The sequence below is a fragment of the Anomalospiza imberbis genome, chromosome 4 (genome assembly GCF_031753505.1).
Source record: "Anomalospiza imberbis isolate Cuckoo-Finch-1a 21T00152 chromosome 4, ASM3175350v1, whole genome shotgun sequence".
Classification (NCBI taxonomy): domain Eukaryota; kingdom Metazoa; phylum Chordata; class Aves; order Passeriformes; family Viduidae; genus Anomalospiza; species Anomalospiza imberbis.
Window position 1 is genome coordinate 45,630,485 of NC_089684.1, and position 18,406 is coordinate 45,648,890.

Consider the following 18,406-nt stretch of genomic DNA (forward strand, 5'->3'; position numbering starts at 1 on the left):
TGATATAATAAATGTTAATAGGTAATTAATGCTGAGGCCCTATCCAGGATCCAAGCAAGAGGCGAGGCAAATCTCTCTCCCTAAGCTGAAAACTACTGCAAAGATGTCTCCTGCAAGATACAGCTTTCTGAAATACAGACATATTTATTCGGACCTTACGTCTGATGAAAATATTTTTACAATTAATAACAAGAAAAAAATACCTAAAAATTTTTACTTTTGTAAAGGCTAAGCACAGGTCATTCCTAGATCAGGCAGATCACAGCAATTGACCTTTTTTGAGCTTCTGTCAGATGGTGGGGAGGGAAGAGGAGAGCCAAAGGAGATCATCTGACAGATGAGTCTCTCAACTTACACAGTACAGAGGAAGGAGTGGAGTGGGAGAGCTCAGACTCAAGCGATTGACTCTCTGAGTTTGCATTTCTCATGGACTTGCCCGCTGAATTGATGGAAAGAAACACAACATATGAACAAACAAAGATGAAGAGGTAGAGTGTGATCAGACTCCTCAGCAGGCACTGGCAGCAGGAGCGGCCTCTGGGGCACGGCAAAGGTGGTGACCAGTGGGATGAAGAAGCAATGGAAGAGGAGGAGTGGTGGGTGGAACTCAACCTCTCCATGTCCTCCTCCTTTGTGAAAGCTGTGTGAGGGTCAAGTACATGTGAAGGAAGAAAAAAAGAAGGCCAAAAGAAAAATAATGATAATTTAGTTAGAAGCAGCAAGAACTTAGAAAATCTTTGAGCACACAAACAATGTTAGTGATGTACTTTCAGGGGCAGTGTGGGTGCCAAAGAACAGTTGTAAAGGTCATAGGTGTGAGTGACTCTGTTCAGATGCCAGCGCAGATTTACCCCTGTATCCGGAAGTCAGATACAAAGGGCTTTGAAAGAGTTTTGGAAAAACTATTCTTAGAAATTTGAATGATTTTTAAGGAATGTATATTCCAAAATAAATAGTTTAAACTGCTTTCTTTCTACTGTTAAATAAAATTAGGCCAACAGATATAAAATTAATTACAAATACATTAAATGTTTCGAGGCAACGTACCTTCCAGATGTATTAAGCAGCACAGGTCAAATTTGTCAAAATCTTTTGATAAACAATTGTCAAATCTGTAAGTGCCTTACAGCTCAGCAATTCCCCATTGCCAAGCATCATTCTTACTAATGCTTTTGCTAATTTGTCTCTGGGGGCAAAAAGACACCATGAGAAATTTAACAACTCACCTTTCTGAAAATCTGCAGACAAAAATAATGGTACTATACCATAGCATTACTTGAAAAATAAAACCCATATTACAGAGATGCTGCCCAGTAGTTCCAGTCTCATTACTACAGGAAGAAGAAATCCCACAAGCAATCCCAGAAGAAGGCATTGCCTACAGGCCAGTTCTCAGCATGTTCTTCCTGTCTGCTCCTGTCATATTTAGGAGGGATCACTGTCATGTAGATAAGCCCATGATCGATGGTTAATGTCAGAAATTTATCTTAGCAACGAACCTGAACTACAGCTTCAAGGCATTTCAGACTCAAATGATATAATTAGCTTATTGCTTGAGTTAAAGCTCACTGTTGTTTGGCAAGCACTTTTCTACTAAAAGAAATATGTTCCAGTCCTGAAAGAGCTAAGTGTATACATAAACAAGGCAAAGTTGCAGATACTAAGATTTCCAGTAAATAAAAAATGAAAAGTAAGCCTGATTTTACTGTCTTCAAGTTAAATACCTGCCTTCAAAAGTGAAAACAGGGTGAGATCCTGACACAAGAGGAGAATGCTCTGTTCATCCCTGACAGACAGGAGGAGAATTTGATCCTGAGGATACACTAATGACAGATGATGTAAGACACTTTTAATTGCTCCCTGTCTTAATGAATTCTAACGTTCATAAAACTTGGCACAGACAAGCCTGTGCACTGGCTCCCACAGTGCACATGAGACACGAGCGCGCTGGGGATGCTGTACCCCAAAACAGGCCTGTGGGAGCCACACCTCTGCAATGAGGCAAATCAACACCAAAGAACAAAGGCCCAGCCCGTGTGGGCTGCACAAAGGAAGAGGCCCTGGCCCTGCCTGTGCAGCGCACGCACAGCGTTGGGATGCTGGGAACAGGAATAATGCGCACAGCCCGCACGCCTCTGCAGAGCCATTCCCTGGGAGGTGTGCATCACACTGCAATGCCATAAAACACACACTAATACTATTGCTCAGTTATAGCCACAGCCCCCTGCTCCTTCCTGGGAAGGACAGAGCCTCTTCCCATGCTCTACTCCATGCTGCAAAGAAGAGCAAAAACGTCTTAAATGTTCTTTATCATCTAAGGTGCAAAACATTCCTTCTAGGTCTCAAACGTGGTGACAAACATCTTGAGTCATCTTGAGCCTACGTGTAAGGACGTGGAGAATTCTCTCTCCTTCCTCTGAAATCCATTTGTTCCTATCAGTATTTTATCTCCAGTGGCTGTTGCTCACTGTTCTCCTACAAAATATACATCCAAGCTTGGTGTGGGGGGGAAATAATATTTCCTAAGTGCCTTGCCAGAGCAGGAAGCTTGAGCTTATAGTAGGTGTCAGGGTTGCAGGACTGCCTATTCCCTGAATCATTCTACCAATTAGACCCTGGGGGCACTGTTAGCTTTAATTTATAATAAAACAATATGAACAACATTCTCCAGAGGAAAGATGGGAAGTGCGAGAGGAATACTAAAAAGTAAAAAACAAACAAGTTCATGAGCAATTAATAAGAGAGAGATTATATTTGTCTTTTAAATAAACAGAAAATTAAATACCTGTACACTGCAGGGAAAGACACAAACAGGATCTTGTTCCTCAGACCTGTGCTTACTGCAAGATCCCCTTTTCTGGTTTGGGAATACCGTGTATTGTGGCTATCCAGCTTGCCCTTAACTATGATACTGCAGAACCATATAAAAGCATTAGGCAAATTATTTTAATTGTTGCTTTTTCATAAAATTGTATCCCCCTGAGGTACAATTCTGTGCGGTAAGCTTCAGACAGAATTCTCTAAAAACCCTACTGTAATAACACCATGTTACATCATCACACAGAGGCCCTATAATTACATTATTCATTTCATAAGATTAGTTGCTAAACTGCATCAAATAGTTTGAAAAAAGAAATACAAAGCATTATGATTAAAGGTAAATTACACTGTATTTTCCAATGCATCAGCTGCAGATCCCTCTAATTCTTCTCTCCTTTCACAGTAACTCAAACCACCATCACTTTGTTGCATCCATTCTCCCTGTTTTATTTTACTATCGACCACTGGCACATGTTTCACCTGTACATATATATCGTTCTTTGAGGCCAAAAGCCAATCTATTTTGTGAATCAAAGACACACAAACCAAATACTCCCTTTTTCAAACCCTTTGTGCTTTAAAACATAATGCTATTAAAATAGGTATGTGTAACATCACAGCATAATGTTTAGAGCAGGGAAAAATGGAAAAAAATATTATCTGTGAAGCTACAAATTCAGGTTTATAAAACAAGTTTTGATGTCAGTTTTTTAAAAGAATAAAAGAAGATTAAAATAAGTGTATGGACAGAACAAAAGGAAACCAAAAAAATACACTGGCATCTGAACAGAATAAAAATAAAAATGGTGACATAAAAAAACCCCAACAAAACCAAAACCAAACCCAATACACAAATGCATCTAAACATAAACTAAGTAAAAGTTACAAAGCACTGACTTAGACATTTATAATCTACTTCTATTATTACTGGAACTAATATCTTAGTCAAAAAGCAGTAACTTTATACTCTTAATCCCAAAACATCATGGGAAATGATGTTTTGGGAACTGAAAAGTTACAGTTAAGTCTGAAACACATCAAAAGTAATTTCTTCTAAAAAAGGAAAAACACTATTCTCTCCTAAGATTCATTATGGGGTTCTGTGTTTAATGGCCTACTGAAATACAACTACCAAACTCATGTTACTGCTGCTCCAAACATTTCCAGTGTAAAATCATACCTTTCACATCCTCATCCTCGATGGTCGTGTTGGAACTCTCTGTTGATTCCTGTTGAGAAGTAAATATGAGTCGAATGCATAAAACAAGCCAAGCCTTATTTGCGTGCCTAGGAAAATGACAGGATTAGTTACAGGAATCATGCAAAGCCTTGAAGCAGGGTGGGATGTCATTCACAAACAAATGGTCACACACTGATTGAGACATTTCCACCTGAAATGGATGTCAAACATTGCCATTCTCCACAGGAGGGAACAGAAACACAATTCCTGCACTCTGATGCTTTTAATTCACAGGAATGTACAGGAAAGTCTTTTCCTTTAACATCCAGCTCTACAAAGTCCATTCTGAAATGTATGAATTACTTCAGCCAAGTAGGAATGCTTGCCATTTTAAGCTTAGTGATTAAACCAACTGTGCAAAATAAGTCATTCCATTCCAATTCCACCTTCTAAATATGCAGGCTTCCACAAGCTACAATTTACAACCGATTTCCTGCTCGTGTGACTTAAGCAATGTATATTCAAATGAAGTCTCAGTGATCTGAAGCATGTTGGATCAGATTACCTCATTTTTATACTGATTTTTGTGATTTTTCTTTTTAAAGAGATGGAGAATTGATGCACGTATGGTAAGAACTTTGACAAACTAAGGCATCTTCATAGCAGTATTCTTCAACCAACCAGTCATGCAGAGGAATGACTCATCGATAAGACAGTTTATTCTTAAGCCACTGCACTTAAAAAGGCAAGAATGTTGTATCTCAGTCTTTCCTTAATTACCAGAAACATGAAATATAATGGGCAAATTCAACAGGGCACTGTCAAATCTACCAGCTGCAGAGAGCTGGAAAGTTTTAAGCTAGATGGTTTTTTTATCTCTATACTTTCTTGAAAAGTAAAACTAATTTTTTTTTTATTTGCAGCTCAATAAGAAGAAAGATTAACTGATCTGTTTTTATCTGAGAGAGAAGACAGGACTAGTATTGTATTTAATTCTTTAAAGGATTTTACAATTACATAATGAAAGGTAAATTTGCCAGTGCCCTTCATTTACTGTGTCCTCATAAGGCTGAGCCAAAGGAAGGGTCAAGAGGGCTAATGCATTACTCAGACCTTCAAAACCCAAATGTGCATTGGTAAGTCAAACTAGAGGAATTAAGTCACACACAAACAAAACTGAATGAGCCACCATGCTGTCCCTGTCCCGGCTGTGTTAGACATTCCACTCTACATGGACATATCATGCTCTAGCACTTCAAATATTAGATAAAGTACTTACAAGTGAACAAGAACCTCACACAAATATGAGTTGCAAACACCATGCAAAGCTCACAGGGCAGATGTAGCCTCTAACACTGAAGCATCCACTCCAGTTGCCATACTACAAGATCAGTCTTTCAGATAAATTTAGGAAGGAACTCTCCTCTTAAGGGGTTCATTTGTTTGCTGTGACCTTTTGGGACACTGAGAATCTTAGTTGCTGAGATTATGTAATAAAGTCAAGTAGATGTAGTCATGCCAATATTTTATCTAGGTTTTCTGGGCTTTAGTGGACTTCAGCGATAAAGATCAGCCTGCTGCTCAAACACAGGCTGCTCGTGGCCAATGGGTTTAAACTTGGGGAACTGAAAGAGTAGTAACAGGAAAACACAAGTTCTGTGTTGGACAGATGCAGGGGACATAAAGGATTGGGACACACAAGCACAACACACACCACCAGCACTTCCATGCCTGAGGAATGTCTGCATGCGTAATTTCGTCACTCAGATCCACTCCTTCTCTTATGAAATAACCACAGGGAGTTAAGACTAGATAAATGGGATGTGAATAAAGTCAGCACTGCAAACAGTGAAAGTCTTGTTGAAGCATAAATTCTCTTCAGGAAACCTAGGAACATGTGTTAATGTAAATGATGGTATTTCCTGGCCCTTTTCAAGTCCATGCATGAAAAAAACAAAACAAAACACATTTTAGGGATCAGCTGCCAGACGCAAACATCACAATACATGAGAAAAAGAAAAGAGAATGAAGAAAACGTGTAAAAATCAAAAGACCTCTTTGGCACTTGAAATGTGAAATTTTTTTGGAAACTGCCCAGTGATGTTATGGAAGAAAACCAAAGTCCTGTGCAAAAGACACGTCACAACACAGTGTATAAGCATGCTGAGAAACAGCAGATGGAATAAACGGAAATGACATCTTTGTCTGAGGTGACGACTGCACGTAAAACTCGCTGGGATCATCTCACCACACTCTGAGAACAGCACTGTTAGATTTCCCTTAGACTGCAGCATTTCTGGCTGAAATGAGAGAGACCCCCTGCTCCCCGAGCTGGGCTGCACAGGGCACTGAGCTCCACCCATTGCTACCGACTCCCCCAAGAGCTTCAGGAGCTCAGAAGCAGCAGGATGCACGCAGCAGATGGACACGGATGAAAACAGGCTCGAGAGACACCGGGTGTAACAAATGCAGGAATGAGATTTTCCCTCACAAATTCTTGAAATGGCCCTATTGTGCTGTGGAATAGTGGATGAAATGTGTGGTGTGGAAAAGCAAGATGGAGTTGATTCTTTCTGAATACCTTATTTCCATCAGGGTTGTGGATTACTGTAGTTTGGGGCTCCTGAGCGAGAACAAAATAAAGAGAGAAAGAGTTCCCGTTGGTAAGTACATTTTCATTGGTGTGAGGTGCAAGAAGAGCCAGCTCACAAATGCTGAACACTGACAAGAGTTAAAACAAATGTTAACTGTCGCCAGGGGGTGAAACTGGATGTCTCTAACACAGATTTCCTCAACAGCAAGCCAGCAAAAAAGGCCATCTCACCTAATGCAGCAGCATGCAGAGACCTTATTCAGGACCAGGGTGTGCAGGGCTTTGAAGCTCTGGGGACCTGCAGAGGCTCTTCTGGACAAGGGCAGGCCAAATGCTCCGTGGGCTTTCCTGTCTGAACCTGAGCAGGCAGGGCGGCCACAAATCTTTAAGCTTTAATAACTTGTTCTCTTTAATCATGTTTGCTTCTATTAGCATGAAGTGATCAAATCGAAATACAGCAGAATTGATAAGGATTAAGGATGACTACCCCTAGACACTACTGTGGTTTGGAATGCATGGATTGCCCTCAACTCCTGCCTTTGCAGAGCTGTGTAAAACCAAGTGAGAGAGATCTTCGTGTCATTTAAAAGTGTAATTTCCCCAAATCCTTTAACCTTAAAAAAAAGGTTCAATAATCTTTGAAATGGCAGTTAGCCAGCATGCTTTCAGCATGGGCCATCGGGCATGTCTCCATCTGGGAACACATTGCCATGAACTCCTCCATGCAACCTGACTTGGCCTTAGGAAGAACTTACTGCATGCCTCAGTGCCAGATGCTCAAAAAAACTCCAGAGGAAAAATGCTACCAAATGTGTGTGAACTACCCCATTTTCAAAGTTTTATATGCACGTGGAAAACAACAAGTCACAACACGATGTACTTTGGCACTGGCATTTACATTGGTGAGGCCCGTAATACACAGGTGCCTTAGAAATAGGGCTGTTAATAAAAGCCAGACTGCAGTAAACATCCAGGAACATCATTTTGATTTTTAATATGTCCTTAGCAGAGCTTATTAATGAATAATGTCTCCTGCTGATTTAAATGGAAGAGAAACAAGCAAAATGTTTAGCTCTAGATGCCTCGTGATCCCAGAGTAGTCTTGCAAAGTCCTGCTGAGTTTCAGGAAATATGGAATGAAAATCTGAATAAGGTCTGTTTTATGGCAGCCTAGTAATAATCCTGTTAGCTCTCCTGGATGTCAATACTTTAACTAAGACAAAGCTGAGAAAATGATAGAGCCGGTTTAAAAAAATTTTGTTGGTGCAAAAGGTTAGCATTAGAAGGTGGAAACAGTCATCAGGCAAAGAGCTAAGAGCAACACCAAGCGCATTCTACTCACTTTCTGGCACAGCATGCAAAAAATTCAGCTACGGTTACAAATGCTACGACTCTACCGCATCCAGCTTCCATTTAACATTTTCTGTCAATAAATACGCTCTAATGGATTTCCTCACAAAAAAAAGACAGCATAATTCAAACAAAAAGGTTTTCCAAAACCTGTTTTTTGAAAGCAAACAGAGTAAATGCATGAAAAAGCAAAAAAGAGAGAAAAAAAAAAAAAGAGGAAGAACAAACAGAAGACAGTCAAAAACTTCCAGATAGCATGAGAAGGAAAATTCCAGGTATACCAGCGCCGGGGTAGGAATATTTTCCTTGGGGCTGGTTACCACGTTGGTTTTGTTGTTTATCTGTAGGTATGCAGAAAACAGAAACAGACAGGCCTTAGAAATCGCGGTAGGCACCGTATCTATATCTCTGCACACAACATCTATAGACAGGTATCGGTATCTATAGATAGATATAGATATGGAAATAAAGAATACAGAAAGAGGAACTTAGGAACTTGCAGGAACACTGACACTAACTCCCGGAGCTGGCTGGCAGCTCCTCCCCACGCGCTGCCAGATCCCCGCACCAAGATCTAGCTAAGGGACAGATGAACTGAGACACTTAACAGAGAGCCCTTAAGAGCAGCTAAGTACATCTAAGAAGAATAAGGAATTAATACGGGTTGCAACAAAGTCCTAAATAGCCACTGCCATTTTGTGACACGCAATGGTGTTCGGTCATGGCACCCAACAGTTCTTTATTTCTAATGAATTATGCCTACCATTAATAACATTTGAGTATTTGTAGTGCTTCAAGAATCTGTAATTTGTTCTACTGGCTTCTAATTCCACTTCGGAATAAATATGATGGATGCTAGAAAGACACTTGTGCCCCTTGAGCTTTTTTGGTGCTATTTTTAGCAGAAAATTACTGGCAGCTTATCTGTGCTGGTACTGTGACTCAGAAGTGCGAGGTTTCCCATGATGGTACCTGTAGTCTTACTCCAGCCATCAGCACCTCTCTGTTTAACTTTATATATAGGTCCTCATGATACTTCTTAAGCTTAGCACAGTGTTATACCTCCTGGCTTTTATCTGAACAAAATATTAATTCAAATTAAACTGCTCAGCAGGAAGTTTCAAAGTATCTGATCCTTTAAATCCATTTTTAAAGATTTAACTTTCATTAATACCATGGGGTATGGGAAGAACAGAAATACTAAAAATAATGTAGCGAGTCACTTTTTACATGCACTAAGAAGCAAGATTCAAATATTGAAAAACTGGTTTGAAAGATGTATTTTTTCCTCTCTAACAATTATGAGGAAAAAATATTGTGGACATTTTGGTCATGTCTTATTTTAATAAGGTATATAGATGCAGATCATCTGAAAAGACTTTGATCCAAAAAACCAAGTTCTACTGAACCTTCTAGTCATAGTACTTAATAATAACTGTCCAAAACAAAACCAGAAATGCCTGGAATTGTTTTGTAAATGGATTTTTCTAAAAACGTAATTAACTTTATGGAATGAAAAGAAATTAAATTCACAGACTCCACGTCCTCAACACTTTATGGTGACTATTTTACTTTGGGCCAGGCGTGGCAGCTGACTTGTGCATTTCAGGAGCTGAGCCTGCAGCTGAAGTGAATCTTACTTAGGATACGTTTAAATTATGGAAACGTCCGCAGGATTTGCAGCAATGAATTACAGACTGCAATTTTTCTAATTTTTAACCAGCATTTAACTGGCTTTGAAGAATATAAAGTAGTTTTGTTAGTTAATCAGGGAACATTATGTCAACACTAAATATTAATTAATAATACTGGTGATAGATACCATTTTACTGTAAAGAATAAAAATAATTTTCTTTGATTTAAAAGCAAAGTTGACAACGCTCTACAGCAGGAGGATGAGGAGCAGTTATTTTTTTAAACAATGGTCTTTCTACAGAAATTATCATTAAGAGAACATATGAGTCATTATTGAGTTGCAAGTGATTACACCCTGACTTGGCTTACTTAATGTCAAATAAATTTCAATTCTCTAGGCACAACTACAGCTGTAAGCTGTAGGACTGTTTGAAGTCAGGACAGGGAGAGAGCAAACACCTTCATGCATCAAGTCTTTCATGGGGAGATCTAAGTATTGGCAAGTATTTTACTTGCTTTGGTATTTATGGGATTCTGAGATGGACAGAACCCTGAACTCCTTACTCAGGAAAAAACTTTAAAGAAAATCCCATCCATTTCAGTAAATGAAAGTTCTACTAGAGATCTTTAGTAGAGTGGGAACACAAACATGGCTGCTTGAAAGCAGACTAAACCTTCCAAGCAAGACAAAAATTGCATATTGAGTAGCATAACTACAGATTCATATTTTTGCACCAGTGTAGTCATTGAAAGACTAGATTAAAAAGACCCTAGCAAAAAGCAAATAGAGATACAGGAAAAATATAAGGAAAGAAATGAAGATTTCACCAGATTTCATACAGTCCTATTCAATACAAAAACAACTTAATACAAAAACTCAAGTGGTAACCCTAATGAGTGCTCTTGGTTGAGTACATAAGGAAAACAGGTTAGTCAAAGCTCAATTCCAATTTTGCCTGAGTAAGGAGAGCAGGCTTTGGTCCATACTACCTTGATGAAAGCCCTAGGAAAATAAACAATATTTATTACAGCTACTGCTGAAAACTGCAGGAACACTATTCAAAACTTCTTCAGCGAGATACTGAGATTCCAGCATTCATCAGGAAGAGAGAGAGAGAACGTGATTCATTCAAACATTAATAACAAATGTGTTATTTCTTCCATGTAAATGGAACTTGGTAAAACCCTTTGAAACTTTGCGAGAAAACAACAATAAGCTGTACATGTTTTCTCTCTCATAGAACAGAGACATTAATCTATGAACACATGGTGCATCTTGCATGTATTTTTAACAGCAAAGGAAAACCACTCCAAAAGGAGTACAGTATTGTCATGTGAAACAGTTACTTCAAAGCTGATTTGTGATTATGCAGTGACCTTCTGTTTGTTGTGAAGGAGAATGTTTTACTGCTGCATCACTTGCCAAAAGTCACTCTCTGAGGTGTGACAGTAGTGCCGGACAGACACATCCACACTCCAAACAGCTGGGCACAACTCTAGTATTAGTATTGGCCTTTTCTCCAAAGAATATGAGAATATTTTAACAAATAAAGTCCGTATCTTGGGGCTTTTACCTTTCAAACGTTACTTCTGTCAAAAAGAGTTAATGCACACTTCAGGTTTGGGATCCTGGCAATAACCACACTGCACCTTCCCGGTGCCCCTCCTTTGGACGCTGTGGCTCCTGTCACTGGAATTCTGCATTCACCCAAGGAACAGAGGATTTACCTACATAATTGCACAGCTGCTCGCACATGACCAGCAGTTTTTGCTTTCCAAGGAGAGCTGGCTTCCCAGTGAAAGGTGTGGATGAGGGCCCTTGGCCTTCTCTCTGCTGGCAGAAGCAGCAGGCAGAGCCCATCCTCACAAACGCCTCAAAGGTCACATTCAAAACCACCATAAACATCAACAGAGGAAGTTACTGTGTGGGGTCACGGAGACCAAATGAACACAAGACTGGAGAGCAGGTTGAGGAGGAAGGCAAGTTATTGAGACTGTCAGCTGGGACACCTTGGGACACAGCCCTGAGCTGCAGAGCAAGCTAGCTGGGAAACTAGTGTAGGAAGGCTGGGAAATTTGCTTTTTTACTCCTGGGCATTTAGCATGGCATCTTGGGCTACAGTGACTCAATTAATGCAGTACTGTACCACTGTGCAACTTGTTTTGTGTTACATTTTACGATATTAATAATATTAGCTTTTAAAATAAGGCTATTTTAAAAATGAAGAAGGCTGTTACAAGATTACTGTTTTGTTACTATTCTTATTTACTAAGAACAGCTGCATTGGCTGATGTTACATCTACTTTTTTTGCTTTTTATGTCCCCAGGTTAAAAAAAAAACATAAAGGCTTGCTTGAAAGAGAGGCCGAACGATTCACTGTGGATGGCATATAGCAACTGCAGGCTTAAAATTCACAAGGTTGTACTTTAAAGTCTTGCTGTTCTCACAGTAATTTAACAAAGCTAAATGCAACTGTTTGATTTCTAAGTGTGAACGTTTCACAGGAGGAAAAAAAAAATCTGTCGATAAAGATCCTCACCATCATCTGAACACTCGAACTGGACTTCCTTTTCTGAATTGACCAGTCAGAGAGAAAGGAAAAGAAGAAAACGTGACTGGTTGGATATGCAGTATCAATGCTTGGAGTACAGTATATTTCTCTTTTGGCTTTTTTTTTTTCTTTAAATAAGAAAAAGCTACAGCTGTTGGAAGGGGTGGAAAAATGCTACAGAGCATCTCAATAACAGCAACGACAAAAACAGACTTCCCCAGATGTACATTTACTCCCTTTGCTCCACATGACCATGCAGACTAACAGCAGACACATAACATGTGCTGAAAACCAAAGAACTGAATCCCAACAGGTGAAATTTAGGCAAAATTTTGGCAACAATTGTTTCCCATATTATAATTGAGATAGAACAAATAGCATTGTAGACCTGTAGGAGGAATGATATTTAAAAAGGAAAACTGGTCAGAGAGAGTGCATAAATTTTATCTATTCCAAAATGAAACATGGTCAGGGTTTTCCAGCAGTGATAGAACTGTTCCAAATGTGTGCTTTTCCATGTGACTGGGATCTCCACTGCTTGGCAGTGAGAAGCAATGCAATGGTACTGTACTCATTTCTCTGTAAGTCAGGCTCGGGATTTTTTGATTGGCAATGTGTACATATGTCAGACAGCAGGCACAAATATACTGTGAATGTGGTATTTAAGCAAGTATTTATAATGTTTTGTTAAAGTAAGACATTAAGTTTAAATAGAAAATTAAAATTCAGGTCAAAGACACCCTTCTGAATAAACACACAGAGCACAGAAGAATATCTTTTGAATCTTATAATGAAAGCTTGAAGCATTATACTAGTTTTTAAGAGTCCTCTGAGAAAAAAAAAAAAAAAAAACAAAATACATTTTATGCTGAGTGTTTTTTTTCCCCCAAAGTATTTATTCAGAATATTCATTTGTGAAGCATCTCTCCTCCTGCAGGGTCTGGTGACGTGAGAACAGGAGCACTAAACCATGTACGAAAGCTGCCAAAATGTTCCCTTCTTAGCAAGGTCTCTTAGTCAGGATGAGCTTATCTGAGACAGTAAACCCCTCAAGTTCTGCCAAATATAGCAAGTACATCTGGCAGAACACACTTCACGTGGAGCCAAGCCTACCCGTACACTTTTGGTCTTCCACGAAATCTAATGGAAAGTCAAGGGGAAACAGAGAGGCAACAGAGCTGCACATAAACACTGCTGCCTAAAAAGCCCACCACCAAACCATTATTTACAAGTTAACTGATAACTTTGAGCAATTAATTACATAATCATTCTTCATTAAAAAAGCAAGAAAAAGCATTTTTTTCCAGTAGTTTTCTATCTTCTGCTTACTGAACGCTGGCTTTTCAAATATTTGTTTTACTTAATTTCAAAGCTTCTCCTCCTAACTTTAACCACCCCAAATAGCTAGTGAGAAGCACGTGCTAACAGAATCTACGAAGGCAAGAAATAATAGCAATAATCAATTCTAAAACCTGGCAGAAGTTACAGACAGGTGGAGACTAAGAATATATATTTGAAATGGAAAGCAGGTGTTTAACCTACCTTAACTCCATCCGGCTTTTTCAGTAAACTCTTGGCTGCTGTAAAACGAGACAAATAATTTCGGTGTCAGGTGGTTCCCCTGCAGTCACCCAGCTGTGCAGCAAACCCCCAGTGCCTCCCAGCTCCAGGTATGTTCAGTTTTTATTTCCTCCTTTTGTTTCTGAGCATGGGGAATGACATCTTTAGGAAACCACCAGTCCTTAGGATTATCAAACATTTATTTTTCCATTGACTAAAGCTGTAGGTTGACTGTAGCTCTGCAAGGAGAGAGCTCCTTGGTGGCAGAGAGGAAATGGAAGCAGGGTGAGTGTAAAAGCAGCAGCTTTGGCTATATCCATTTCCTCAACTGCAATATATTTCTATTGGATGATAGGGATAGTTTGATATGACTGTGAAAAGGTATTGTTTTGATGGCAGGGACTTGGACCTGGTGTCTGCAGAGCCCACTGTTATCTCAATGATGGTACCAATATTCATAATGCCCCTCTGGGGACTTCCCACCATGACAGCATCAGCCTCCTCGCGAGAAAGGGCAGCACAGTTGCAAGGAAGAAAGGAAGGATGATTTGCTAGCGAAGTGTTGTTTTGGAAGGTTGCTGCCTGTGAGGCAATAATAGCAAATTCTAGGCTTTGCTTCAGCTCCTAATGAAGAAAACATGCTATTTTCTGAATCGTGTTGCACACCGATTAAATTTCTTCAAAATTTCATTTGCCATAATGTTATTCACATGCCAGACTTTAAATTACACCACTTAAAACTGGCATCAAATAATTCCGATTTACTAAATTTGGAAGGCTAACGTGCAAACAAGCACAGCACAGCTCTGAACCTGAAAACATTCACAGCAGAAATACATGCTGGCTGACCTACCAAATCCACATAAACTATTCACTAAAGCGTAAATGCTTCATGAATCGCTGCCAAAGACTTGAAGAATAATAAATTACACAACAAGCCTGCCGTTATTGGGGTTTTATTGTTGTCTATGACCCAATCTCCCCATCAGAAAGTGTTCCACAGCTCAGGTTGTAAGAAATTGCTGTTCTATATGTAGTTCTATATGTATGCTGTTCTATATGTAGTTCTGTATGTAGGGGAGACAGTCCTGACATGGAGCTCCCATCATTAGTGGCATCCTTATCTTAAAAATAACCTCGAAACTCCAAATCAATTGGACCTCGCACGCCAAAGGCTGCTCAGACTGGCTGAGGATATGGGAGTTACTGATTATGTGGTTTACCTTTAAAGCTAATTCTTGTAATTGTGGCTTATTTTTGAGCTACATCTGCATTAAGTGCTCTTTTTACAGCACAGAAAATGTAGGATCACCTCAGCAACTGTACAGAAATGACTAATGTCCATTATTGTGTTGTTTACATGAAATAAACCCTGAAAAGTGAAGCCAGGTTGATGTTTCTGACTTCACTGATATATCAGCCCTCAAAATGCAGTTTAATAACTATGGACATCAGCCAACTCTACCATTAGACCTCCCACATGGCCACGTCTTACAGCTAAAATGAACAAAAATAAGTTTGCCTGTATTGTGCAGCAGTACCACTGCATGCTTTTATTTAAAGAAACATGTACATAAATATTGAAACCAAATAGTTCTCCACATACTTTAGAGATGGGACACTCCCTGTGTGCTTTCAGGACCTGAGGCAAGAGGGCCTTAGATTTTACATAACCACAAATATTGTGGCACTCCATTACCTTCAGGAATTTATTTAGGGAAAGCAAAGGGAAGGAGGTATTTCTGAAACCTAAGGACAAAAAAACCCAGAAGTTAATAGCTTTCAAAGCCTGTTTTATAGCCCTAATAAAAATGTGGGAAAACAAATTAATTCTTATAGACTTCTGTAGGTCCTTTTGCTAAATTTGTATGTGAAACTTCTGAGTTCTTTTGATGCTTGACAAAGACTATATATTCTGTGTACCCAATTAAATGAGAGGCAGTAAAATGAGGGCACCACAAGCAATGACACCAAGTATTTACTGCGTGTACGGGCACGTCCTTCGCAATGTGCCCAGCATGGATTACTACGTACTATGGCACGTTACAGGACATATTCTGCCATTCTGCTGGGTTTGGCCTGCAATGGATTTTTAATAGTATTTGGATTCAGCTTTCTTTAATCACAGACACTGCATACAAATCAAATATTTAAAGAATTTGTAGGAGCAAAGCAATCAGCATATCCTAAATTAAGCCCACAATGAGAGATTTCTTGCAACTACAAGCAAGAGCTAAAAATAAAACCTAAGGCAGCGCTACTAGGCCAGAATGCAGACTAGAAACAAATGGTTTGTGACAGCATGGAGAAACTAAAGTGATTGAGGACAAACAGCAGTCTGGATTGAGAAGAGAAAAAAGATGTTCCTTTCACGTGCTGAGGGTCTTACCTCACAAGAAATACACATTCCACATAAAAGGAAGAAAAAAAAGGAAAGTAAAACACTTTTATAACCATATCATTATGGACAAATGACCTTCATAAACATGCTTTGCAATGAAATACAATGAATAAAGAAACCGAAAAAATAAAATGTCATCAAGAAAAAACACAGGTGGCTATGGTGTAAAACAAGAAATGTCAGGTAAAAAAACCAAAAAAAGCCAAAACCCCTGTTTGCTTTTCATGCTGAAATACTGTTTAAAAACTACTTCAGCTTTTTTGGTTCGTGGAAGTTGATCCTTCCCATTCAAAGTTGAATTTGATCCTTAGATACATAGTGACAGTTATGAAAAGGGATGAGGAATGATTCGTTTGTTTGATACTTAACAGTAATTCATTCTTACAAGAAGGACAGCCTACAGCCTTCCCTCCTTTTAAATGAATTGGCAGACACTGGAATTCACTAAGCACTAACTCAAGGTAATTTAGATGAATGCAGTCCTCTGTGTTTAGGTGTGTATTAAAGAAGGGAACTTAACTAAGAAAGAAATTGTATTTCAAGTACTATGCAAATTGAACAAGTTGTTCTTGCATTCGTGATTATGTAATTTTTTTGGATGAGTCAGTGTTTATTATTATTCGAAACATGCCCAGAGCACTATCATGTTTTTGTCGGTACAGTAATTTATGTTACACTTCAGTAGTTACACCACAGAGCAGGAGGATATGTAAAATTACTGATTTTTAAATCTGGTGTTCGATTTCACTATTCACTGGAAATCTCAAATGGCAAAATGAAAAATTCCACACAGCATCAATATTCTGGCAATTCTACTCCTTTGGACAATTCCAACTCTGCCAAGAGCAATTTTAGCTTTTCCTATTAGAGCATATTTAGTGTAAGATCTAAATCTCCAGAGTCATCAGGACAAAACTGTTTCATGAAGAGGAAACAACTGATCTTACATCCAGTTAGGCACTGCTGGGCATTAGAAAGAAAATGGGGACTCATGTTACTACATTTCTTACTCCTCAGCAAAGCAGTAAAGAAATTAATGTACTGATGATATTTTTAATATAGGATGCAACAGAATCATGGAATGGTTTTTCATATACATAAAAATATGTAAGTTCTAAATGTTATTTAGTGATACTTGTACATGCGGAGCTATATGCGTGACTTTCAATTTGCCTGCACCAAAATAGGCATGAAAATGCTGCCTGACTTTGACAGGTAACAATCAAAAAGCAGGGAAGGAGCTCAAATTCTACAGAAAAATCTGACTGTCACCTGTAAGAGAATTTCTTTGGCCCAAAGAGATTAAAATTCTTGTTTGCTTCATCACAGGAAATAACACAATATATATCATACTTAGATGCTCCTGAATGAGTCCTAATTAGACCTCAGCCTTCACAGACATTAAAATATAAAGACTGCATTAAGCTGGAGTTCAATGAACATACCTGAGAAATTTCTGGTAGCCAGCATTGTTGTCAAAATGGCCCCCTGTGTACACACACATTTTCTCAAATTAGCATCACACTTGTGTTAAACTCCAAATGCCAACACAACACCACAAAAAGGAAAATACATGAGCAAATGGCACCAATTACTGAATTAACCCTGAGAGAATGGATTATCTGTGCACTACCTCACATATACCATGTCATGACTGCATAAATTGTAATTTAATCTTAATTACACACCTATCAGCAATCTTGATATCTCAAATATTTACCAACTGTCAGTATTTAATGCACAAGCCAGGAGTATTCAGAGGCACAGCCATTATTCAAAACAGATGAATATCAAAGAGACTTTACTATTGTTCCTAGATTCTTTTTCTTAGGGAGGAATAGGAGCTTATTTGTAATGTACACATTAGACAAGTTCACATCTGCAAAGCTATCATGTCTGGCCAGGAAAAAACAAAGCATAATTTAGAAGAATAACCTTAAGGATTGTCCTTCAAGAGCCTACTTTTAGTGTGTCTAAATACAGAGGATTACTATAGTTTTGAATTAAAAAAGAAAAGCCAAGTTCTATTCACTTTGATGAAAAGTTTAAGATCTTCAAGCCAAAAGCTGATTTTCTATCAGTAGGTCATTTAAGAACAATGTTTATAAAAACTCTGCACAGAGCCCATTTATTTTGCACACCAAACACAAGCACAAGTTTTCTTTCTTACCTTTAGTTTTCTTCTTGCATTGAATTTCTTTAAGCAATCTACAGTCTCTTGTCTGTGCATCATAGAGGCAACAGTAGAACGTTGCTGAAAGAAGAAAACAATTATTTTAAGGCACCCAAGCCAGCTGTTTTAGCAGTTTTTTTA

General features: G+C 38.7%; 1 protein-coding gene across 33 annotated transcripts in view; it reads right to left on the reverse strand.

Annotated features, from left to right (window-relative positions):
- Positions 1–18,406, reverse strand: part of CAMK2D (calcium/calmodulin dependent protein kinase II delta) — a 120,343-nt gene that overhangs the window by 13,972 nt on the left and 87,965 nt on the right. For 5 of the 33 annotated variants that reach the window (XM_068188328.1, XM_068188329.1, XM_068188327.1 and 2 more), the window contains 8 exons: positions 18,263–18,346; positions 17,538–17,580; positions 13,674–13,711; positions 12,120–12,152; positions 8,225–8,284; positions 6,582–6,623; positions 4,001–4,049; positions 356–439 (listed from right to left, as the gene is read on the reverse strand). In XM_068188328.1, the coding sequence (XP_068044429.1) occupies positions 356–439; positions 4,001–4,049; positions 6,582–6,623; positions 8,225–8,284; positions 12,120–12,152; positions 13,674–13,711; positions 17,538–17,580; positions 18,263–18,346 (433 nt within the window). The remainder of the gene's footprint in view (positions 1–355; positions 440–4,000; positions 4,050–6,581; positions 6,624–8,224; positions 8,285–12,119; positions 12,153–13,673; positions 13,712–17,537; positions 17,581–18,262; positions 18,347–18,406) is intronic. The other 28 variants (XM_068188342.1, XM_068188341.1, XM_068188343.1 and 25 more) reach the window with 18 other exon arrangements.